This window comes from Hippichthys cyanospilos, chromosome 13 (genome assembly GCF_059441005.1).
Source record: "Hippichthys cyanospilos isolate Australia breed blue-spotted pipefish chromosome 13, RoL_Hcya_1.0, whole genome shotgun sequence".
Lineage (NCBI taxonomy): Eukaryota > Metazoa > Chordata > Actinopteri > Syngnathiformes > Syngnathidae > Hippichthys > Hippichthys cyanospilos.
In genome coordinates, this window is record NC_142381.1 from 11066754 (window position 1) to 11092073 (window position 25320).

General features: G+C 41.7%; 4 protein-coding genes across 7 annotated transcripts; 3 read left to right on the forward strand and 1 right to left on the reverse strand.

Moving 5' to 3' along the window:
* The first annotated feature begins 389 nt into the window (after window positions 1-389).
* On the forward strand, window positions 390-5300 carry LOC148413822 (high-affinity choline transporter 1-like). Of its 2 annotated transcripts, none has more exons than XM_088431022.1 (8): window positions 390-573; window positions 1563-1679; window positions 1777-1932; window positions 2795-2943; window positions 3008-3151; window positions 4001-4154; window positions 4224-4441; window positions 4520-5300. In XM_088431022.1, the coding sequence occupies exons 1-8, from the start codon at window positions 390-392 to the stop codon at window positions 5069-5071; spliced, it is 1674 nt and encodes a 557-aa protein (XP_088287148.1). In that variant the 3' UTR covers window positions 5072-5300. The 2 variants fall into 2 exon arrangements, with proteins under 2 accessions (XP_088287148.1, XP_088287149.1); XM_088431023.1 differs by having other exon boundaries at window positions 396-573; window positions 2858-2943.
* A 491-nt stretch (window positions 5301-5791) lies between these two features.
* Window positions 5792-9527, forward strand: ttc9c (tetratricopeptide repeat domain 9C). Of its 2 annotated transcripts, none has more exons than XM_088431024.1 (4): window positions 5792-5855; window positions 6572-6906; window positions 7036-7218; window positions 7533-9527. In XM_088431024.1, exons 2-4 carry the CDS (start codon window positions 6585-6587, stop codon window positions 7652-7654), a joined length of 627 nt encoding a protein of 208 aa, XP_088287150.1. In that variant the 5' UTR covers window positions 5792-5855; window positions 6572-6584; the 3' UTR covers window positions 7655-9527. The 2 variants fall into 2 exon arrangements, with proteins under 2 accessions (XP_088287150.1, XP_088287151.1); XM_088431025.1 differs by lacking the exon at window positions 5792-5855 and adding an exon at window positions 5888-6133.
* Window positions 8472-21146, reverse strand: LOC148413824 (uncharacterized). The gene is made up of 4 exons (XM_088431021.1): window positions 20689-21146; window positions 12960-13179; window positions 12361-12579; window positions 8472-12277 (listed from the first exon to the last, which is right to left on the reverse strand). The coding sequence occupies exons 1-4, from the start codon at window positions 20908-20910 to the stop codon at window positions 9807-9809; spliced, it is 3132 nt and encodes a 1043-aa protein (XP_088287147.1). The 5' UTR covers window positions 20911-21146; the 3' UTR covers window positions 8472-9806.
* On the forward strand, window positions 15569-24997 carry map1lc3cl (microtubule-associated protein 1 light chain 3 gamma, like). Of its 2 annotated transcripts, XM_088431028.1 has the most exons (6): window positions 15569-15640; window positions 17500-17591; window positions 23453-23805; window positions 24155-24210; window positions 24277-24383; window positions 24441-24997. In XM_088431028.1, exons 3-6 carry the CDS (start codon window positions 23745-23747, stop codon window positions 24628-24630), a joined length of 414 nt encoding a protein of 137 aa, XP_088287154.1. In that variant the 5' UTR covers window positions 15569-15640; window positions 17500-17591; window positions 23453-23744; the 3' UTR covers window positions 24631-24997. The 2 variants fall into 2 exon arrangements, with proteins under 2 accessions (XP_088287154.1, XP_088287152.1); XM_088431026.1 differs by having other exon boundaries at window positions 15577-17591.
* The last annotated feature ends 323 nt before the right edge of the window (window positions 24998-25320 follow it).

Genomic DNA, 25320 nt, shown 5'->3' on the forward strand with positions numbered 1-25320 from the left:
TCTTCCATCCATCCATTTTCTAGAGCCGCTTATCCTCACAAGTCGGCTTGCTGGTGCCTATCCCAGCTGACTTTGGGCACAAGGCGGGGGACCCCCTGAACTGCATGCTAAGGTCAAATGTTCACAAGCAAAGCACAAATTTCCGAGTCAATGAAAGCTAAAGTAGAAGCTAAAGGGCAAATTCTGTGTGCTTAAGTCAGAAAACCCTGCACTGCTTTTTGTTAAGAAAACATTCAGGATTAACTCTCAAAATTGATGCCAAATTTAGAGCGGTGTCTGTATTACACCAGGGGCAGAAATCTCTATTTGCAATGGAACCTGTTTTTCCCAGTAATCTGAACTGTATGTTCATGCTAAATTTCCTCATTGAGTCATTCTCTCCGAGCAACATGAGTGTGAACATCCCTGGCGTTGTGTTGATGGGGCTTTTCTATATTCTGGTGCTGGGCACTGGCATTTGGGCCTCAATGAAGACCAAGCGAATGAATAAGAAGAATCAGGCAAACCAGATGGACATCACACTGCTGGGAAATAGACAAATAAGTTTGATGATAGGGGTCTTCACCTTGGCAGGTACAGTATTTACAGTACAAGCTGCTTTTGCCAAATGGAATTGATCATTTGCGTGCATACAGTAATTACTTCAAAAAATTTATTAATTTAGTGATTTATTTATTTAGTACCAGCCATTTGTCGAGCTCCCTTCTGACAAACACTTGAATAAAAGGAAAAAAATGTAAAGAAGTATCATTCAAATGATAAAATGCCCGATTAAATGTCCGGGCTTTAAAAAAAAATGTAAAATATATGTCTATGTGTTTGAATGAGTTAAGTGATTTTACTTTAATCATTGTTGTTCATCACTTTAATTGATTCTACAAAAAATAAGAATGTTAAATAATAACTCAACTTTTACAGATCTAACAGTAGATAGTGAGAGAATTATTTTACCCTGAAAAAAGTAACAAAAAATAACATTTCTTAGATTTCAGCTTTGGTTTTGGCCAAAAAACTGCTACATGCATGATCCTGGTCCTACATAGACAGATTCTGGTTACTCAAATTGCAAGAGCTTCAAAATACTGGATCCTTAAAGATTGTGGAAAAAAACTGTTGTTTCCAAACAAGGAGTAGTGACAGCAATTCATCAAGTCAGGACAAATTATTGACAGTTGGTCAATTCCAAGACAAGTGACTTTGCAAAATATTCAAATGACAAAGCCCAATCAAAAATGTTTACTTCACATTGGCAGCTCCAACTGGATTATTCTTGTATGTATTTCATGGACTTGCATTTGCAGCAATCAAATGTCAATGCAAAAAAGCTGAAATCTGATTGGACAAGTGTCACTACTGGAAGCAGGGCATCCCAGGCGAGCAACGAAATAAAGAGAACAGACTTTAAATGAATGCAATTTCATGTAAGTTGAAAACGGAATTGCGTGCTTCTGACAGTGTTGAGGTCAGCAGAGAAGTTATTGACTGTCAAATGCTCCCTATCCTCACCATAGTTTGTCTTGAGAATAAGCCAAGCAGATGAGTGTAAATCATGTGTCCTCCAGCTACCTTCACTGGAGGAGGCTTCGTTGTCGGACTGACTGAGATAGTTTACACTCCAGACTGGGGCCTGGCCTGGGCTGTTATTATACCAATTACAATCAGCTCTTCTTTTCTGATAGGTAAGTTCCTCTGTAGACGATGGCTATTTTGTTAACGTTTTGATTTAGAAGTATAGCAAGGCCTTTTTACGTAAATCACAATTGTATGTGACCGAAGGGGGAGTTTTCCTGGCCAAGCCGATGAGAGAGAGAAAATATGTGACAATGATGGACCCATTCCGTGACAAATATGGAAAAGTCATCAGTGGTGTTTTTTCCATTGCGCTGATAATGACTGATTTAGTGTGGGTGCCGTCCACTCTCATGGGCTTGGGTAAGTAAAAAGATTTGTTATTTTCTAACAAAGTTCTTTGTGCACAGATTTACCATTTTTATACAATGAAAAATGTCCAAAATTAAGGAGTGTCTTGATCACAAACCTTTCACCAGAGTCTGAGTCACCTTATTTTGAGGGTCTACCAATATCTCAGCTATGTAATGATGAAAAAAAACTGCATCTAAATGGTGTTTTGTTTTGTTTTGGGGGGCACATACATCAGTTTTTCAGTTAGTGTATATAATTAGGTGTGTTTAACGAATCTCTTGCTTCCACCATACAAAATGCTCCGTTTTCACACATTGCAAATATTTTCTTTCCACTCTAAAATATTTATGCATTACACATACAGTATTATCATTGTGACATTGTGATAGTTTCACGTTAGCTTCCCATGACAACTACCTGAATATTGTCCTGCTGCACTAGTGTCAAACTCAAGGGCCAGGAGCAAGATTTAGCCTGCAACGTTGCTTAAAGTGGGCCGCAAAAACAAATCATGTCGACTTCCATGATCCTTCTTAACATCTTTACCAATTTTTTAAAGATTGAGTAAATCATTATTATTATTATTATTATTATTATTATTATTATTATTAATAATAATAATAATAATAATAATAATAATAATAATATGAATAATATTTTTGTTGCACTTTTTACAGTTTCAGATTCTGATTTAAAAAAAAAAACATAAAAATTGCTGAAATACTTTGATTTATTGGGCCCGATTTCTGATCACGAGCTTGACATCGCTATCAAAAATTACACAAAGGAAATATTGAAAATTATTTTGGAAGGTTAATTCCAAAATATTCCTGAACAATGTGTGTGTGTGTGGCGGCTTTGTCATTTAAAGGAGCATCAATGAGTGTGATCCTGGATTTATCATACGCACAATGTATTTGGATTTCGTCTACAGTAGCCATTATCTACACACTGCAGGGCGGGCTCATTTCTGTAGCCTACACGGATATTGTTCAGATGACACTCATGTCCATTGGAATGGTGAGTGGCTCATGGCATCCATTTAAAAAACACTTGTGTTTAATAATAATTCCTTTTTGTGCAGTTGATATGCGTTCCTTTCCTGCTCACGAACCCCTATTCAGTTGACATCGCTTCGACTGCTTTCAACTTCACCTATCAAGAGCCGTGGGTCCGTTCCGTTGACCCGGACAAAATATGGAGCTGGATTGATCAAACTTTGTTGTTGGTGAGCGTTTTGCATGCGCAACAATAGTGGACATAAAAGGATGACACACCCTAATTCAAATGCTGGTTTGTTTAATATCAAAAAGAGAGCGGCGTAAATCATTTCAGCACATTTACCAATGTTGTGGTGACCTAAAACTTAACAACTTAGTTGAAATAAAAAAGCTGAAGGAAAAGGTTACAAAATGCAATCATGTGATTGGACAGTACAATAGAGCTGTGCTAGAAACTTAACTAATTACATTCAAATTCATTTTTAATGGAAGTCAGCAAAGAGTTATGTCTTAATGAAATGTTAATCTTGGTGTCATCTTTTTTCTTTTACAAAAAATGGCAATTGAACCTTGGTGTGCAGACTTGTTTCAGTGGCAAAATGTATAATTATATACTTTGTACATTCATTGTGCCATTTAAAACTCATCTAAATCTAGACTTTAGGAGCGTTTGAAAAACAATTGCTTAGTTGTTTCCTTATCGTTTGAACTGTTGACAATTTGGAATTTTTTGTGTTTAAAGATCAACTAAGTGTTTGTTTTGTAAATCTTGCCCCATATCTCCACACAATATGTTAACTATGGCAGTAATAATGACTGCAAATGTTAAAATAACCTGGGCCTCCTGTCAATCTGTGGATGCTGACATAGATCAAGAAGAACAAAAGGGGTGACATTTACCACACAGACATAAAAAAATGAGCACATTAAAATCAGTTCACTCTAAAGAGGAAGAAGAATATTCATAGTCCCATTATTTTGCATTACATGCACCACATTTTGAAAGACTTGGTAGGTTAGGCAAACACATTGATAGAAGGTAAGTCTATGATGAAGTTTTTTATCTGTATGTTTAGAGTTTGGGGAACTTGGCCACTCAAGACTACTACCAGAGGATCCTGTCATCATCTTCCCCGGGCACAGCTCGGCTGATTGGCTTCATTGCAGCACCCATTGTCATCATTTTTTCAATCCCGTCTGTTTTGATTGGAGCGGTTGCAGCATCCACAGGTAACAAAACAGAAACACATTGTGAATTAATGCACATTTTCAGTCTTCAAATGTTATCTATCCCAATAGATTGGAATAAGACGGAATATGGATCGCCATCTCCATTTCAACGCGGAGAGACCAATCTTATCATGCCCATCGCTTTGCAGCAACTCAGCCCAAATTACATCTCAATTGTGGGTATTTCTGCAACAACCGCTGCTGTGATGTCAACTATTGACTCATTTATATTATCAGCGGTCACTCTCTTTGTGTCCAACATTTATAAGAGTATCTTAAGGACGAAGGTAAGAGAGCTTGCTATAGCTTCCTGAGGGTTAACAATCTCAAAGAGAATTCATCGGGTGTGTCATCCATCTCTGCAGGCATCACATCAAGAAGTTCACTGGGTGATCAGGATCATGATGTTGCTCGTGGGCCTTACTGGCACATCCCTTGCCTTTCTCAATGCCAGCATTATGTCGTACTGGGTCCTGGGCTCCGGTATTACTTATGTCTTTCTGTTCCCTCAACTCATTTGCGTCCTCTTCTTTGAGCACTCCAATGGCTACGGCGCCATGACGGGCTTCTTGATAGGGGTGGTGTTGCGACTGCTGAGTGGCGAACCGTCTCTGGGCTTACCGGTGACTCTCCGCTTCCCGGGGTGCACGCTTGAAAATGGCGTGTATGTGCAGCATGCGCCTGTTAGCACTATATGCATGCTGTGTAATTTTACTTCCACTTTGTTGGTCTCTTACCTGGCTTCACTGTTGTTCAATAAGGGACTGCTTCCAGAGAGATTCGATGTATATAAGGTGAAAAAACGACAGTCACCACAGAGTCTCATGTTAGTGAGTAGTAATACTGTCAAAAACCACAAGGAAGTGTCAGCTGGAGATCAGAGTGACAATGAAATTATGCTGAATGAATCACGCTGAAATGTAACTCATTAATGCCGTGTGTGTGTGTGTGTGTGTGTGTGTGTGTGTGTGTGGGTGTGTGTGTGTGTGTGTGTGTGTGCGCGCGCCAATGTGACTTTTGTATACTACATACCCACTCATGTAGTTATCACACAGTAGACATTTTTGTTTTAAATTTTACAAAAATATATCGAATCTTGTTCAGTGTTAGGTTAATGTCGTATCTGTATTAAACTCATACACAAGCTTTTGCCGTTGTTCTTCCTGTTGCATATGTTGCATTTAACTGCACAGTCGTGATGTATATGTGTATATATGCTGTTGTTGTTTTTGATTCCTTGTCATTTTTTTCTCAGCAAAAGCTTGTATAAGTTCATAATCTTTTAGTCAGTAGTGCACAACAATACCAATATAATGTTATAAAAAATATATATTAACAAACACTAGTTCATTTTAGTTTTATTGAAGAAAGGGAATCAAATTGGTATTTCTACTCATAGACTGGTTTCTGTTTTTCCAGAGGAATTGTGCGTTGGTACACAGTGATTACGTTTGCTAGCTATCTATTATTTTTTTATTTATATATTTGTTTGTTTGTTGTTGCTGTTGCGGAATAATGCACTGTATATTGATTATAATATCTTTCTTATTTTTTTTAAAGAACAAGCAATTCCCTATGTGGTCTTTAGATGGCAGTATCTATCTTGTAACTGAGATTTTAATCCACAGAAAGCGTGTTTATACCGGAAGTGGTTGTTCTGGTAGTTTTTCAAAGTAGCCAACGATTCGCGTTTTGTTCAAGGTAAGCGTTTCCTTGGCGATTTGAACCAGCCCTTTAAAGCACGTGTATGTAGAAAACCCCGAGGGCACGTGTTGTTAACGTGTCTTTTTTAATATCGTGTGTGGGGGATATGCCCCTCCGTTTACTAGCATGGTTAGCCTCCCCGTAACGTTTAGTTGTGCGGGTAACGACTCAAAATTTACGCTAACTCATTCATGCATCCATCCTCTAAAAGTGCATTTCAATTATGATTTACCCTTGGCTCGTTCCTAGGGATATTCTGACCTCCAATTTAAAAGGTGTGCTAAATACTCATTAAGATTCCATTTCATCGACAGTTATGTTTAACAATGCTGTATGTTTTCGAAACATCACAACTTTATATTAATTTAGAAACAGTTAAATAAATGTGTGCACTATTCTGGTTATGTCGAATAGCTGCTTGAGAATCAAGCATCGTGAACATTTATCATTGTTTTACAGCGAAGTGCTACAACAGTGGAAACTGGTAACGATACACGCCATTCAAAGTCAGTCGCATAAATGTTAACAGCCAGGCTTAAAAAAAGTGTCCTTATGTCCACTGAAATTTGGTTGAACGCTTTTGAAAAACAACTGTTATTGTTAGCAATTTTTTGGGATCCACCAGAACCTGTTATGTTAGTCGATGATATCATAAATTGTGTTTTTCCTGAGTAAAATGACAAACACCATGTTCTTCTCTTTTGGCATACAAGTTCCTCTCTAGGAATGCAGTCTGACGGACCAGAGGAAACACCAGAAATGGAGGAAGAAACAGCAGCCGCTGCAGCTGCTTCACCTGTTTCAAAGCCAGTCTATGCTTTGCTGGAGGAAGCAGGGCAAATGAAGACGGAAGGAAACACTTTCTACCGGGAAAAGAACATCCGCGCTGCTGTTGGCCGTTATCATCGCGCTCTTTTGATCCTCCGAAGCCTCGACTCCGAAGTGCCGTCGACTTTTAAAGGATTTGGACCTGAGAGGCCAGCTCTTACAACGGAACAAGAGACAATCTTAAGAAACACACAAATAGACTGCTTCAACAACTTAGCTGGTACATTGAAACATGAGAAACTGCAACTGTACTTGGATTTCTTGGATCTTCTATTTTTATACTGCTACAACCCTAATTGAGTACTTTACAAAATATGGTAATTGTTTGGACAAACACTGTCTTTTTCAGCTTGTTTGCTGCAGAAAAAAAGTGTAGACTACACTCGCGTGCGTGAGTACAGCCTGCGGGTGTTGGAGAAGCGTCCAACTGATGCCAAAGCGCTCTATAGGGCTGGCGTGGCCACACTTGAGCTGGGAGACGCACAGAAAGCCAAGCAATACTTGACACAAGCCTGCATGGCGCAGCCTAATGGTAAGATGCTTTATGCTCCATTTAAAGTATTTCTTCTATTATTTAATTTTAGCTTCTAGGAAATTCTAACTATAGTTAAGGTATAAATTGCATGCGGTCAAGGGGGTGACTTTTATTAAGGGCTGTGCATAACTCAACAGTAGTTTCCACCAACGCAGTATCGGAATTCATTGTGCCTCGAGGAAAAGTCCAGGTTGCCGTGGCAATAGACGTTTGATCACAAGCCAGTATACAGTACATTTCAAATGAGTGTAAAGTGACTATTTTGGGGAGTGCTGTTCAACTCGTGAATTATTGAAACCATTTTGTTACAGATGTCAACGTGAGGAGGTACTTGCAAAGGATTGAGGAAAAGATCAACAATGAGTTAATCCAGGAGAAAGCCATGTACAGAGGCATGTTTGCTTCAAGCACAAAGAGTGACTCTGGAGAATAGATTACCCAGACTGACACATCAAGTGATGGAGTTCATTTGACTGTCTTCTAATGATGCTGCGTTCAAGACTAAGGACTATGTTCAAACTGAGCGGATACAAGGCAGGCCAACTAAAGAACATTATAAAGTGAAAGCCTGAACCACTGATATATCGTTTGTTTCTCAGGTGAGTGAGAGACATCAGTAAATGTGCACTAGCAGTCAAAACCTTGGACATTTTCATACAGTGCAAAATCTCACCTCCCCAACTCGATCACTTACGAAAGAAAAAAAAAAAACAAAACATGAATGTCTCAGATAAGGTGGGCGTGTATTCACTCTTGCTCAGACAGTGCAGAGGCGGCACGCGGGCATTCCTCCGTATTGTGATGTTAACAACAGTGACAAGAACGGACGTCCCATAATATTGGTTGGGCAGGGCGTCAGCGCAGATTAAGCAAGGAATTCTTAGAAATGCGCCAATGAAGGAAAATAACACTTCGGGGGGTTTAGGGTGATAAATTAACATTGTAATATGATTAAAAGCTAAATTTCTATGATATGGGCCCTTTAGGGGAAGTAAATGTTCAAAATTTTGACTTGTGAATGTAGAATATAAAAAAATGAAGTTTCAGTTTGGAGAATATAGACAGGAAATGGTGTTCCTTAACAACGGGAGCACTTGAACTGAGAAGAGACCTAACTCAAGTGAGGAGACTTCATCAATTGAGCATTTTCAACTCTATTTTTTTTTTCTTTCTTTTCCACATTCTACAGAGCAATCAACTCCATTTGAATCTTGGTAGTGTATGGGTGTGTATTTATAACGCCATGAATGCTTATTTTGAGGTTGACTTTATTCATTGAGAAGTTGCACTTAGTTACACTCAACAATTCTTTCAAAAATCCTGAGCACATTCAAGAAAACAAGTTTTGGTCAACTCTTGGCCATTATGATTGTACTTCAAGAGGCAGGATTGCCAGTCTTTAAAAAAAAAATCATTCTCACAATAACTAATCACTGAACTTGTCACAGAGCAGCATGCAAAAGCGTGTATATGAATAAATTCATTCTTAGAATATACAGCATTCAACTCGCTGATGGTGTATGATGGTGTCTTTTTTTTACTATTACTGGAGCTACTTTTACCCAGATGAGTGCGCTACAAGACTTCAAAGAACCGCACACAAGATGTTTTCAATGAGTCTTTGCATCATCAGAGGCTTGATGGCTCACGTTTATTCCCTGCAGACTTCTGACACTCATTAAATAACGCTGAGGAACACACCTTTTGATGAGTTAGATCTCACGGCCGTTTTTACCAAAGATTTGGGTGCAGAATCTAAAACGGAACAAATGTTTTTCTCTGTCATGTCAGGTTTTTTTTTTTTTTAACAATAGCATCCCCATTTTATTCAAAATATTAAATGTTTGTGGTTATAATAGTTACAAGATTTGACAATCAAAAAAATTTAATTTAACCTAAACGTTCACATGCCTAGTAGTGTGATTACTAAGTGGTCATGCCATGTTAAAAACTGACATGTTGTCACCATCTGGGTGAAATTTCAGCTCCATGGTATCTTCAATGCTTTTTCTTTGACATGAAATGCCTGTGATCTAAAAATTAAAGGATTACACAAAATGCTGCACGTGTTAAAACGGTATACTCATGGTTACAAGATTTAAGAATAAAGCCACAACTAATACGCATAATTCTGCTATATTTCTATTTGAAGTTATTGATAATATCGCTTTGATCACCTCTCACAAATACTCTACTACAAATGTAATTTAAGTTGCTGCTACTAATAAGTGTAATTTTGCTTATCTAGTAAAATGGGGAGAAAAAACTTAACATGCTAGAGAAAATAAATGCCATTTTAGAGTTAACATGCCAATGTTGTTTTTATTCAGCATAAACATTTATCTCACCAGAATATTTTTTCCAAATTGTTCCCAAGTGTGAAAGATAGAGTGCAGTCATCATGTTACTCAGCCCCTTCTTTAGGCTGCAAGAACCCTCTGGAATTAATTATATATGGATGAATGTGCCTGAGAGGAACTCTCCAGCTAATGTCTAGGACGTTCAGAGAACTTGTATTTAGTATCCCCAGTCCAAAAGCAATACTTAAAAACTTTGTACAATCTTAACACCGTTCAGTTGAAAAGTCACTTCTTTGATGGTTTCTGTTTGAGGCTTAAAGATCTCATGGAGCCAAAAACTCGCCTCCCCAAGTCCCTGAGGGATCGAGAGCGTTGGAGGGGCATTCTGGGTGGTGGCGATGGAGAAAAAGAGGGAGAGGAAAGAGGGGAGAGTGAATGACAGCTGCTCTCAAAACTCTGAGAGCAGGAGAGGTTGAAGAGGCTTGCGGTAGAAGAGAGGTGCTTGTCGTCCTTTGCGCTCAGCAGTCTGACACCCTCATCCCTGCCTACGCTCATGGCACTTTGCCCCACGTCGAATGAGGAAACCCAGTTTGACTGTCTTGTGGGCTTCTCTTGGTTGCAAGGCACCAGCAAGCCCTGAGACTCGCTCCTGAACAGAGCCCTCCGGGGCAGCCTGACGCTGGAGCTTCGCTTCTCTCCACCGTCTTTCCCTTTCTTCTTAGAGAACACGGGTGAATTTTCTACCTTTGGCCGCCTATCTTGAGCGTTGGGTGCCACCGTCACCCTTCTCTGTTCTCCCCTGCAGCTTCCGCCGATGTTCCTCGTCCACCCGTAGCCATACTCCGCCCTATCCTTTTTCTCCTTCTCACTCGGAGTGTCCTTTCCCCAAAGGCGTCCTTCAAAGGCTTTGCTAAGTTTGCTGGACATCCTGCTGCTGGATCGTGTCTCTTCATCCTCACACCAAGTGGAGTCGTAGTCCTCCCTCTTGTTGTAGCTGCTCACGGTGGCTGCCCTGATCAGCCTGTGTGACGCATGCTTTCCCCTGTACAGCCCGTCCCCGTCCACTCTATTCCAGCCCGTGCTGTGTCGGAGGGAGCCACTCCTTGGATGGATGCCGCCATACTCCACTGGAGATGAGCTGGTGCTGGTACGGGGCAGTGAACACTGGAAAGGGGTGTCTCTTCGGAAAACTGAGAGCGTGGTGGCACCCATCGGAGAGGGTTGGAGAGGACGTGGGGGAGAGTGGGTTCTTTGCGTGGGGCGGGAGGTAGGAGAGGAAGCTGTGGAGGAAGGCAGGTCTGACGGGGAAGGAATCTGTTGGTACTGGCTGTGTGAAGAATAGAATGGAGAAGGAGTTTGGATAGATTGGTACGGGTGAATTGGGCTGCTGGAGTGTGAGAGGGGTGGGGTGGGACTGGTCTGGGACTGCGGGGAATGGGTGACGCTGAGAGAGAGTTGGATGGGTCTCTGAGGATTCAAGTCGGTCACTTTAATGTAGTCGTGTGGTTGTTCTTTGCGACCGGTCAAAAGACCTTTATGCTTCTTCAAATCACAGGCTGCTTCCGCTTGGAAACAGTCAATGTCCAGTTCTACGCCTTGCTCCATCAGTCCAACCACGACGGCCCTCGATAAGCCAGAGAGACGGGAGATTTCCCCCACCATAGGGGAGTCCTCGATCAGTTTGGGACTGGAGCTGGATTCCCGTATCAAGCTGCTGCGCTGGGACCCCGCGGCTGATCCAAAACTGTTGCAGAACACTGAGGTTCCCGTCTCGTTTGGCGGTCCGGCACTCCAGTCCAATGAGCGAGAGAAAGCCGCTGATCCAAATCCAGAGGTGGCTGCAGGGCCCGGGGTGACCTCCAGGGAGCTCCGGTGGTTCAAAGAAGTAGGACACGTGGAAATTCGAGGGCGGGCTCGGAGCGCTGGCCCAGGCGTTGACGAAGGTTGTGTTGCCACGGATCCTCCAGAGTCAGCCCCCGCTTTGACATTTTGAGGTTTTTCAACAATTCCTATGTTGGAGTTTAAACCAGAGGCAAGATTCAAGTTGAGGTTGAGATGTAAGTTGATGTTCAGATCCTCTCCGGTCGCAGAGGGAAGGCTACCCAGATTAATCGAGTTCCGTGTGGGTTTTTTCTCAGTTGCGCTGAGACTCACTCTTGCAGCATTCCCCAGTAGTGATTTGCATGGAGTAACACTGCCCCCCGGCAGCGTGGAAGGTATACTGCGGCTTTCAAAGGCAGACAGGGACTGCGTGGAACCGTGACTTTTACCAGGCGTGCTAAGGCCCCTGTGTGTGCCCGGAAGATGTGCAAGATCAGGAATGGAGAGGTTTATCCGATGGTGGTATTGATGAGCTAGCCGAGAGATGTACTGCTCCACTTGGGTCAAAGATGCTGGGATTTTGGTATTCTGACGCTGGAGGGGTGGATTTACTCCACTGATGGTTTCTGTTGACTCCTCCGTTTGGTTTCCTTCAGAATTTGGAGAAGGAGATCGCGCCTGTGTCTGAGAGGTAAAAAGGGGACTCTGGAGGGCCACGGCGTGCAGCGGACTGGGATACGGGTACACCTCTTTTGTTCTACGAGATATGAGGTCTTCGCAGTAGCACGGGTCCAACTGGGGTCGTTGTGCATTGGAGGGGACGGTGGATGGGGCGACACGGTCGAGCTTTAGAAGAGAAGAAATCAATGAGTGGTTGAAACCTGGACAGAGGTCGGACAGAAAGCCAAGACCAGACACTTCTGGATCACTTGATACTGCGGAGCAAAAGGACAGAAAGAAAAAACATTTCATTGAAGCAAACAGTCAATTTGCATTGCATTTTCCATTATCTTCTTACCTGACATCGACTGCTCCTGTGTTGGCTCAGCGGTCCTGCGTAGTACTGGCTGCTGCACCGCAATGTCTGACCATAAGATGTCAGTGTTGTTCACTGACCCTGGGACTTGATCCCAAATCTTTAAAGGTCTATTGGCCTGCACCAGTCCTCCTTGGGCAGCATCACTGGATACTGAGTAGCATGAATCTGACAGAGAGCTCCCACTCACTGAATAGAAACCTTGAAAGCAAAATATCAGGTCAGGTTGGTGCGTTCGTAAAAATAACTAAGTATTCTACGCCCCCAAGCAACACCTCTAGTTTGACAACTCACAATTAAAATAAGGACAGTACAAGTGTGGAACTATCTTTCAAACTTTTTTCTTTAGCAGTGAAACACCGTTTACTCAACAATTGGTAAGAATTGTAACTGTGATAGGAATGCATGACTCGGATAGCAAGAAGGAGAATGAATATGTTTGCCAAGAAAGGTTGCAAAGTTGAGTCAGTACTAAGTCACACAAAGTGCAAGTAAACAATAGTAGAGAAAAAGACAGGTTAATGTTTAGAAAAGTGTCTTACACAAGACGTTCACACACTTCTGTGGGTACGTCTTTTTACCTGAGCTCGGCCTAGAATCGCTTTCCAGGTGGACGGTACCACCGGGGTCGGGCGTGGGCGGAGACAGCAGGTCAGAAGGTGCGTCCCAGGACAGAGTGGACCAGCGGGAGTTACTCCCCCCGCCCAGTAAGGAATGTACTGCCCCGTCGCTAGAGTTACTGCAGGAGTTGTCTGGGTTACTCTGACTTGACAGACCCATTGTGGCAGAGGGGGAGGGAGCCTGAAATAAAATCAGTACAAAAAAGGTGTGGGCTGAGTGATCATGACGATACATGGCAGTTGTAGCCCCCCCCCCCCCCCCCCCCTTGTTTTTAACACCCTATCAAAACTCATCACAAATTGTTTCATTTCGTGGAAGCGTGGAACTACCACCGTGGAATTAACAATTTTAGCAAATAAGATTGAATGTCTTCGTAAGTAGGTTTGAAGGTATTTGCAAGTATGTTGAAGACGTATTTGCAAGTACATCTGAAGGTATTACAGTATTTGTAAGTACATTCTAACGCATTAGTAGGCTAAATGCTAAACACATACCTTATTTTACTTACTGTACCATTGAAAACATTGTATTAGGCGTGATATCAATGAACAGGACATTTTTTAAAACAATTTCCTACATAAAGCACTCTGGGTTATAAAGCACTATTTTTTGTGAAGAATAGTATAGTAAATAATGTAATCCAGTTGTACCATATATATACCGGCAAAAGGTTCAATTTATTTGTAGGGGTGTAACAAAAGCCATGTTTGAATCAGAAATATTTTGTATTTTCAAAGATACGAAAGCATCAAATCAAAGTGTTCCACTTGGAAATACATTGAAATTTGTATCAAAAGGTATTTTTTTTTTGAGCGAGAGATATACCTTAAAAGGAAACCACCAATTTGCAGTACTTACAACTTCACTCAAATGTATTTAAAATTACAATTAAAAAAGAAAATCCTAATCATACATTCTTGGATTGAGCTTCTGTGTCAAACTGAATTTAATCAATCCACTTTCAAACCTTTTTTAACCATCTTTCATTTGTTTTGCATACAAAAACTGAATTGAATCATCTTTTGTGGACAGATGCACACCGAATTTGTTTCCCCCCATAACGCCACAAGGTTCTTGCACAAGTAAATTGGGCTGAGATTATATCGATATTCAAAAATTATATTAACTTTGTTTATTCATATTTTTTCCCATAATCTCACAGGGTATGCGCATGATACTTAAAGAAAAAAGGTTTTCCGCATCTAGCCTACCACTGCGTCCAAACGAGACAGCAAATATGTTCAAATGGGTTTTTAAGTCAAAAATGTCAACGCCATTTTGCTTGTGTATAATTGTGCATTATGATACTGCCTGTCATTTTTGGGGTCACACATTTTTGTGATTAAGTTTTACTGTAGGTTTTAAGGCTTTACCATCACCGTTGGCTCGCCCCCATAACGTGAACGTAAATCAGAACGACATCCTTTTCAGCGTGTGCCCCGATGACATCACTCAATCCCTCCCTGAAAGCACATTTTGTAAACAAGGCTCCATCCGCAAACAACAAGACTTGACAATCACTCCATCAAGTCAGCAAAGTGCTTCCATTTCCGAGATTAGCAAGGCCATGGCGTAACCCCCAACCACCATCATACCCCCCCACCCACCTCCCTTCAATTACTCTCTAAATCCCCCTACAAGCACTGCAGCCAGTCTCTGCGTGAGGCAAGAGAAAGCCTGTGAGCACTACTGATCAAGAAAACAATACAGGTAGTGACTCACTGTTGTGATGACAGGCGAAAGGAGGGGTGGGGGGTTGAGGAGATAATAGGAGAAGACAGATGACGTAACAAAGACAGAGCAGCAGTCTGACAGAAGGAAAAAAGGGGGGTGGGGGTTCAGATTCTAACTTCTGTCCATCTCCACCTGTCACCTTGGAGATGAGGAAAGAGGTGGAAAAAAAACAGACTGCAGAGTGATTCATTCAGTGATTAAAGGGATTGGGGGGGAGTTGTTGCTGGGGCAAGGGAGAAGGGCATCTCAGATGACCCCGCCACCGCCCGTTACCACCGCGCTCGCTCTCCTCTAACTCCCCTTGACAAATAATCCCCCCTCTCCCAACCCACTCCCATAATATCCTCTCAGCCCGCGGCCCCCGACTCGGCGCAGCTCGAACTCTTCTCGCTTCTCCTCCCACACACGAGCAGCATGCGACTAACTCAACCTGCACTTTTTCTCGCTCTAATTCTATTTCAAGATTCTATCCATGTGTCGCTTTCCTGCATAAATCTAAGTCTTGTATGTCCTCAATGCACATTAGGGCATATACTGTTGCACGCAGGCCCGCTTAGTGCATGATCAAATCATAGTGTGTGTGTGTGTGTGTGTGTGCGTGTGTGTGTGTGGTGGTGGGGGGGGGCTGTAATCTGATAGTCTTTCATGTGAGCACCACTGTGCCGCTGGAACAATGAGGAACAACACATTTACATCTGTGTACTGCGTGCAGCCGAACAATGTTTTGTTTGGCGCTATTTATTGTTCATGCATTATTAATTTTAAATGTTGAACATAAACCCACGCCCTTGCAAAACACTGTCGGCTGAACTTTTTTTTTTTTTTTTTGTATGTTTCAGGTCCTGAGGCAACAAGTAGAGACAAAGCCTGTTTCAATCCGCAAGTCAGTCTAATGGCTCCTTGTAAGGTGATGCTTTTCAACACTCGTTTTCAGGAGTCTGCACACACACGCCGCAGTGCATCCGTCTCTTTCTTTGACATGATCCTTGAGCTGACTGGGACTTGAGATGAAACACAAATCACGCTACTAGTGATAGACCAATTATCAGCCTGGCTGATTATCGACAAAGAGGTGTGCCACAAAAAATCAATTCCCAAAATAATCTCATTTACTGCTATTCAGAATTGCTATGAAATGCCCCAAAATCGATTTTTATAAGTTCTAGAACAAATCCACTTTCTGTCCATGTAACTACACACACTGCCAAGGAAGAGATAACGTCACACGCCAACGAGACCAAATTATAATACATGGACATCAATGCAATGGCCATAGTACACTTTTATTTTGAAGTTGGTGGTTACTACCAGGTAGCTTCACTCCTCCTCACATCTCTGTTTTTATTGCCATCAACACACCACCATTAAAAAAAATAATCCTATTAAATTGCCGATTCAGGATGCTAAGAAACTGCTCGTCAATTATGTTGTCATTGTACAATACGCCATAAGTCTTCAGCGTTAACACTCGCCGCTAGCTACATGTTGCGCAAGATGTTATTAAAATGCAGTTTGGCTATTCCAACTCAAACAGATAAAAGGTCCAAAATGTTAATAACTACAAATACCTAAAACAATATGCAGTAGCCTTCTGTCAGTATTTAAACGCAGAAATACCAAGAAGAATGATGGGAGTGAAATTACTTTATTTTTCTCGATTACAAAAAAAACGATGTTCCATCTAATGCTCACTTATGTTTACAATACATCAGATCACCTCGTCAGTTGTTGCTATGTCAAATGAATCAAAATAAAGAATAGAGTAGCAGTTCTGGTCCATTCAACCGGTTCGAATTTGGGCTTCAGATTTGCGTTGGGAAGTTTGCATGTCCTCCCTGTGCTTGCATTTTTTTTTTTTTTTTGGTGCATACTCCAGCGCCCTCCCACATTCCAAAAATAAACGTTGGAAGACTGAATGGTCTATGGGAGTGTGAACATTTGATAGTCTACACCAAGTAGCTGACAACCAGTGCAAGTTGTGTTTGGCCAACAGGGATAGCCAAATGAACCCAACTAAATGATGATCAAATGCCAGGCCTGTACAAATAACCAAAAAACTACTTACAGTAATTTGATATAGTTTGCTACTTGTTTTGGCAGGTCAATATACTTTTTTTTTTTTTTTAAATAGGAATGAATGACATGTTTATTATTGTGTCATGCACACACAACATCACGCCCAGCCCGCATAGGCTTAGAGGACACCAAAAAAAAAAAAATATCTGGCAGCAACAGGAGCTTATGTTTATTGCCTTCTTTCCCAATATCAGAGATGAAATTTGCAATTGCAAAAACATTGACATCAAAAAACGATTTAATCTTTCCTTATTTGGCTAGTAGAACGCATCAGCATGATGTTGTTTTAATACCATTAAAATTGACTTTCAGTTCCTCATAAAGTATACAGTATAGGAAGTAAATACAGGTATCTGTATATTATATTTATGTACGTTGTAAAAAAATATTAAATTTCACAGGTAAATAGTAAATATTAAATAAATGAGACCCTTCAATGTAATCTTCTATTCAAAGCTCACTCATGGTAAATGTATAATAATACTAAAAAGTGAAATCAAATGGCATATTTTGATTGATTACAAAAGATAAATCAGATACATTTAAGAAGCTACCACAAAATCTGAATATTTACTTTTGTGAGGTGAAAGTTTGAGGATTTTGATCATTTGAAGTCAAACAATTGCTTGATTAATTATCCTTTAACTGTTTATTTAGTTGTGCTTTGTTTGGCTTGATCTTTGTTTTTAGCGCCGCCTCTGGCCGCTGTTGATATTACATTTTGTAGTGAGAAGGATGGTGTGGCTTCAATTGAGAGCAGTCAGTCGCTGATGCGCACAACTGTAAGTTGTACTTTTTTTCTTAGAATGATGTCTTTTATGATAATATATCCAAAAGTGTGTTTGTTGAACTTGTGACTGTGGGTAAGATGCTAGCTAATGTTAGTTCTTCAGCATGTTATATAGTTTTGCCTTTTATGCGTTTAGCTTGTTAGCATTTTCATTTGTGCCAGCTATTTTCCTTTGGTATATGTTAGCACAGTGGTTCTCAAATTTTTTGTCAGTGATGTATCCCCTGTGAAATATGTTTTCAGCCAAGTACCTCTTAATCAGTGCAAAGAATTTTGGTGTTAAAAAAACTTAAAACATGCCATATGTTTTTGATTTATTAAACTTTAGAAACTCTCAAACTTTATTTGTATTGGTACACAAACAAATATTTGACAAAGTGTCCTTTTTTGGATCATAGACGAGATCTGTTATAATTGGAAAAAAAAGAACTTAATAACTAATATTTGTCCACAACAAAATAACAAAGTGTCAGACATGTTCTCAAAAAAACATAATTATGAATGAATATTTGTCCACAGAAAAATATTCAACTTTAAGTGTCCTCTTTTGGGAGAGATCAATTCACAAAAAATAAATCATTAACTTGACAGGTAACGAGAGGTGGCACGTGAGAAGTCGGGTTGATCCGTTGAAATATGGGGTAGAATTTAGGTTTTTAAAACAATGAAATTGAATAATTTATTGAACATAAAATGTGTTTGATGAACTTATAGTTCCCTGAAACATTTAATTAAGTCAATAATGATTTTTAAGGGCACTTTGCATATTTATTTAAAATCTCAAGTACCCCCTGGCGTTCCTTCAAGCACCTCCAGGGTTACCCCCATTTGAGAACCGGAGCGTTAGCATATGTAAAAGTTTTGCTTTGATAAGAACTCATTTGCATCTAATTAACATTTTGTCTTGAAACGAATAGCATTTCCAATCCATCTTTATGATTGATTTAATGTAATGTGCATTATTTGTGTATTTGAGACTCAAGCAAGCAGAGGGCTCTTATTAGTTAGCTCATATTTGATTTGCACTTTATATTCAGCATTAGAAGCCCTCCCACCACCATTTTGAAGTTCACAAAGCTGAGCCACATTTCCACCGGTACGGCATAATTGTTCTTAAAACTCTTGTAATAGAGGCAGACTCTAATCAAGTTGCCAGTGAGCGCGCATTTAGAAAAACAGCTTGTTATATAATTCCTAAGCAATGAGTCATGCGCTCGAATGTGTTGGAGCAGGAACCCGTGCGCAAAGCCATCATTAAAATGGATGTTGTTCCATCTGCGCGCGTCTACATGTTGGACCTCATTGTTGTTTGCGGGGGCGGGGCGGAGGGTAGGGCGCCAACTTGCCGGGCCACGCCGGCAGCTCACCTTCTGAGGTGACAATGAGTAATGCCGCCCCGCGCGCCACCAAATGCTTGGAGGGGACGACGGAGGAGATGCCGCCGGTGGGTGGGCGGTGTGGAAGGCGGCGCTCATTTTTGGCCGATTTCATACAAGTCCTTTGGACTTTCTCTTGGTTGGATGAACATTTGTAGTACTACGTTGTGGATTGCGCAGCTTCAGCAATACTTTATTTATTCCCAAAGAGAAATTCGGTAGCCAAGCATGTGTTTTAATTTACAGAAGTCACTAATGGACAGTTTGAAGGGACAAAATGAAGGCATGCAAAGTTTTGATAGGATTTAGGAATGAGTTGTTTCATGTTCAAATTAATTAGCTCTTAATTTGAGAAGAAAAACATGTACTATTCCTTTCACTGCATAAAAAATGCATGCAGAAATTCAGTAGAAATCTCATCACCCCCGTTTGAGACTCACTGGTCTGTCAACCTTTTTTCAATGATGTCCAGTGTCTCCTGCGAAATATTTGTATACATCTTTTTCAGTCAAATATCCCTTAACCAGTGCAGCGCATTTTTGGGGATGAAAAATGACTTTAAATGATCTAATTAACTAAACTTTGGAACTACATTTGTAGTGGCATCCAAAGGCGCATTTTATCGAGCAACTCTCGATGATAGTGTGAAACCATCTGTTTCAGTTCTTCGCCTGGAAATTTGTTTCATGGATGACAAAGCACCTCTGCATAAAACTTAACAAAATAAAGACATGAAATGTTTTGAAAATGAGTCACTATAGCAGAATTCTGCAATAGTATGCTTCATGTTCCAATTGATTTGCTTTCGATTTGAAAAGAATGGACTGCTCTTTAAAAAAAAAAGTATGGTTCCTGTCATGGCTTTGAAAGCTCTTAAATTAGATTTTGTGATATCTGCAGAAACTCCTCAAATCTCATGTTGCCCCCCAAAGTGCCTACTTTTACCCCCACTTCAGAGCCGCTGCTCGATGTGTTTAGTGATTGGCCCCAAATTCATCTGGCTCCAATACTACTAATAATCCACAAAATGTATGGCTTATCCTCACTAGGAAGTGTGACTTTTCACTTGACTCTTTAGTGACCACACCCCTCCGCCGTGCCTGCTGCTTTACTTTTCAGTGGAGCGCCAGAAAGCAACACGTCTTCAAAATGATGATTTCACCCATGCAAATGTAGTTCACGTTCACAAATAATGCACAATATCATTATCGCTGTCGGCCACCGCTCCAGGCAGGAACATGGTGTCCTTCTGGATTACACGTCAAGCCACATAATATGATCTGCATCCTGGCCACGACATTAGGTCCACCTGCCATACTGTCATTTTGCCTGTCACGTTAAATGGATTATCAATCATGTGAAGAAAATGTCACAGGCCTAAGCTTGCATTGATAAGACGCAAGAAGCGAAATAAATCCACTTCAAATATGGAAAATCAGAAGCTTTAGATGTTGCTCTGCTCCCGCAGTGCTATTTGTAAGCAATATGAAATTGTTCCAATGCACGTTGTATTTTTGTTTGTAGTCGGAAAAAAATGTTCCATTTGGAGGAGCCAGTGCAGGTGTACCTAATGAAGTGTCCGCTCCGCCAAAGTGACCCCTGCAGCTGATGGATGAGCCCAAACGGTCGCCGGCCCGTTTGCGATCTACGCACACTTCCCTCCGATGACATTTGGCGTGCTTGTCAAGCGACTTGGCGATCGGCGCGACTGACCTGTTGCCCGCGTGGCGTCGCGGCGTCCGTCGCTTCGCCCCCGTGCGCCAGCTCCGGTTCCGTCTCGTCAGCGCGATCCCCCAGCGCGGCGTCGACCATCTCGAGGTGCTTGCACCGGAGCAGCTCCAGCTCCAGGACGCCGGCCAGCGTGGCCTTGAGGCGCTCCCCGATCCGGACGCGCTCGGTGCCGGACCATAGCGAGTTGACGCGGCCGGCGGCCATCGTCGCTCGAGCCGCTGACGACGAATGCTACGGGAACGATTTTCTTATCGGATATCGCATCCGGGCGACGGGTGGCAGCATAGCAACCGGGTCGTTATCGTACATTTCAGCCAGCGGTGGAGAATTGCGGCGAGGGGATGCGGCGCGGCCGGATCCGCGAGTGACCTCTCATTTGTGCAGATAACGAACCCGGGTCTCCTTGGTGCCAAGCAGGTTGCGGTAGTTTCCAATGCAGCACGCAAGCACAACGTGGGAAGAGAACTGCGGAGGGGGCGGGGCTAACGTGCACTCGACGCGTTGCTATTGGTTGATAAGTTTTTTTCAAATAGGCGCATGGGAAGAAGGGGGACGACGGTGAGTCCGACTTGGAGTGTACAAGAGTAGTGCATTAAAAAAAAAAAAAAAAAACTCGCATTCCTGGAGTGTTCCCATAGAGATAGTGTGTCTGAACAAGTGACCTCATCACGGGGGTCTGTTTTATGTTCCCAGGGTCCTTTGTGTCTTTAGGTGACGTTTCGAGACGTTTCGGAGTCTATTGGATGTGACATGCATGGACTGCTATTGTGGACATGTCCACGCAGAGCCCTACTGGCCAAAACGCAATTTGTTTCATAGAGAGAAAATTACAACTAACAGCGCATGCATTTTTTATTGAGTAGCGAGGTGGACTATGCCGAAATGTCAGGTTGCGGAACTCACCTTTGCTTTTCGTCCCATTAAGTTGATTGAAGACAATTGAAAAGCGATTGAATAATATAAAAAATAGAATATGAAAATGGTTCAATTCTTTTAACACAGTGTCCCAACTATATATTTAATCACACACGTATTAGAATGTATAAGTAAACAAAAAATAATAAATACATCAGGTATGGTGATAAGACGAACATGTCTTGTTTTTGTTTTGTTTTGGGATTTGAATACCCAAATATTGTATTAACATATGAGTTACATATAGAAAATAGGGGGTAGGACTTAAGTTTTGTACTTCCTACTTCCTTTCAACATGTAAACCGCATTGAACTGCAATTTTTGTTGATTTGTTTTTCACTTGCTCTTTCTTTTCATTGTTCGATTTTGAAATGAGTATATGTTCAATAAAATCAATTACAAAAATACATGTTCCCTTTGCCGACAATTATCAGCACGCTCATTATAAAGGCAAATGAATAAATATATATGTATATTAAAAACTACACAAAATAACTGATTATATGAATTATAAAATAATAATCATATGCACGAATATCTTTAAATCTCATGACAAAGTCAAATTCTCAAAGTAGCATCATTTGACCAGCAGATGGAGATCGTTTCCATCATTACATCATCATTACACCGAAACCAATGTTTTTTGATACGTCACTGTCCACAAATAATCCACAAATACAATAAACATAGACAAATGCCAAATACGCACATGCGTATTTGTATTGTCGATTAATACACTCGTTGATAAAATAGACGCATGAAAAAAAGTTAACTGTCATCATAGTGATTACTTACACTCCTTGAAGTTCTCTGGCGCCCCTGAGTGGAGGTGCATGCCGCCAGTGTGTTTGTTTTTGGGTTTTTTTAAACCAAATTGAGGAGGAAACCAAGTCAAATGTTTTGTGAATTTTTGTTTGAAACAAATTGATGAGTAAGTAGTTTTGAAATCAGAAGTAAAGGATAACTTTTTTATTTACTGCACATGACATGTTAAAATTTTGGAAAATAAGTTTAGCAAGGGATCATGGAAATTGACATGATTTGCTTTCGAGGGCCACGTAAAATCATGTGGCCCCCGGGCCTTGACTTTGACACTTGTGAACTAGATCAATGCAATCCCTAAAGAAATTGCATTTGAAGACACAGGGCTGAATAAAGAGGCATTGTACCTTATTGGAGTGAGACAGGCTGGTGTGGAATGATGTGGACTGTTCGAATGGTTTGAATCGGCGAAAAATGTAAACAACAGAGGTGAAAAACTGAAAAATCATAATTATGAAAATTTTGTCGGTACTTAAATAAAGAAAATTGTGAATTGACATTGGGTAATATAATTTGAACAGTTGAAAGTCGGAATAGCATGAATAGGTTAATAAATTTAGAAATAACAGGCGAAAAAGGGAGGATTTGGCAGTGCTTAGTTGAAAGTTTGAACTCTTTGAGTAGGTCATGTAGAAGTTACAGGGAAAAAAATGAAGATGTGGTTAATTTAACGGAAAAATGTAAACCGATGACTTATTTGATGGTCTTGCACTCTTTGACGTTTTCTGGCGCCCTCTAGTGGAAACGCCTGCCGCCACTGGTTGAGTTTTTTTAACCAATGAATTCCATCGTTCTTTTTTTTAAGAATAAGTTCTAGCTTTTGACTACGTTCAAACTGTGCTGGGGAAGGGGGGGGGCGGTATTTTACTGACACAGTTTTTAGTTTTCACGGTTATGTAAACAGCACTCTCATAACGGCAATCCAGACTGTGAGGTCAAATTCAGGGATCATCAAATGATCAACATGTCACCAGGAGTTCTGTCATGAGTGCTATGACCTCATTTTCAGTTCTTGCCCGGGCCCTTGGGTCCCCCTCCTGACAGCCCACATGACTCGAAGAATGCAAAGTCAGGTAACCAGTACGTGTGAAGACACTCGCAAGGGCCACATTTTTTAGCGGGGGTGGGGGTCAGACTCCTCCCCACCCGCCCGGCCTATAAATCCCACCCGGCGCCCGTCTCTCGTCGGGGTTTGCAAAACTTCCACCCGAGGGGACGTCCGCGTCAGCCACGGGCCACCGACCGCCGCAACATCTCCAGCAGCGCAGGTCCCGGCAAACCACCCCAAGCAAGCAACCAAGATGGCGCCCTTTGAGAAATCCATGGAGATGATGATGCCTTTCAAGCAGAGGAAGTGCTTGGGTGAGTGATGCCATGTGTAATTCTTGAGGAACTGCATATACAACTTTTTTTTTTTGTAATGAGAGTGGGTGGAGAAAAGGATTGGACATTTTTAAGACATGTCGGGCAGTCAGGATGCTCAAAATTGGCCCGCAGTTTCTCTGTATTGTTTTAATTGCCTTGCATTAAAAAAAAAAAAAAAAGTTCATTTGGACACGCATGCCGTCAACGGTAGTGAACGATTTGGCAACTCATTGACTGCCATCGACGACCACAACGGTTCATTTTTACCGAGCTTGCAGTAAAGGTGAGCCCAATCGAAGTTAAAAGTTAAATCAAAGTTAAAAGACCGTCTTTCTTTTCTGCCCAGAAACAAGAAAAGACGAAGTGTGCAGCATTCGCTCCAAATTCCCCAACAAGCTGCCGGTGAGTTGCCGCTCGCATGCGGCTAATGTCTGGAAAGACTCCCTCGTGACTGTTTTCGCATTCTAGGTTATTGTGGAACGATACATCCGCGAAAAGACTCTCCCTCTACTGGACAAGACCAAGTTTTTGGTTCCCTTTGAGCTTACCTTGGGCCAGTTCCTCTGCCTGCTCAGGTAACGCCGTCCGCCCTCAAGTTCCACTCTTGCGTCTCATTCTCGCCGTCCTCTCAGGAATAAGATTGACCTGGAGTCCACCCAGGCCCTCTTCCTGCTGGTGGCCGAGAAAAGCATGTCCTGTATGTCCTCCAGCATGGGCGAGGTCTACTCCCACTACAGCGACCCCGACGGTTTCCTCTACATCACCTACGCCTCGCAGGAAATGTTCGGAGCGCCCCGACCGCCGGCCGGCTCGCCGCCTTGAACCGGCTCCCCCCACCCCCGAGTGAACTCGGGACACCCGTATTGTGGACATTTCAAACATGCCCGGACGAGAGCCGCTACACACCTCAAGTCACGGAGTGCATCATCTTGACGCTGATCTACTCAAACAGGAAATGGCCAAGAAAGAAAATTCCCCCTTGAGTATCGACGGCAAAGATTCGACAGTTCCAGAAAGTTCCACAAGTGACATCTTGCGGGAGAAGTGCAAAAAGTGCTATTGGAAGCCTCCGCGGCGCTCACAAGCTGCTAATCACTCTCTTGTAGCACTTATGCCCCCCCCACCCTTTGCATCACTTCTTCCTTCCTAGACAATGCGAATTATTGTCCCGGACTTTGTGTCGCAAGGACTTTTCAGGCACTATGGCGTATTTCGGTACTCATAAAGAAATAAACGTCCTTTTAATACATTAACTTGGTGTGATATTTTTTAATGCTGACTTGACCCTTGACTGGTTACCAGCCAATCACAGGGTGACTATAGAACTGTTATAAAAGGGTAAACACACCCTTGTTCAAATGCCAGTGATGCAAAAAAAAAAAAAAAAGACAATTTGGTGTTTCATATACCTATCTTACATGTTTTTGGAATGTGGGAGGAAACAGGATTACCCACAACCCCGCAGGCACGGGGAGAACATGCAAACTCCACGCAGGAGGGCCGGAGCCGGAT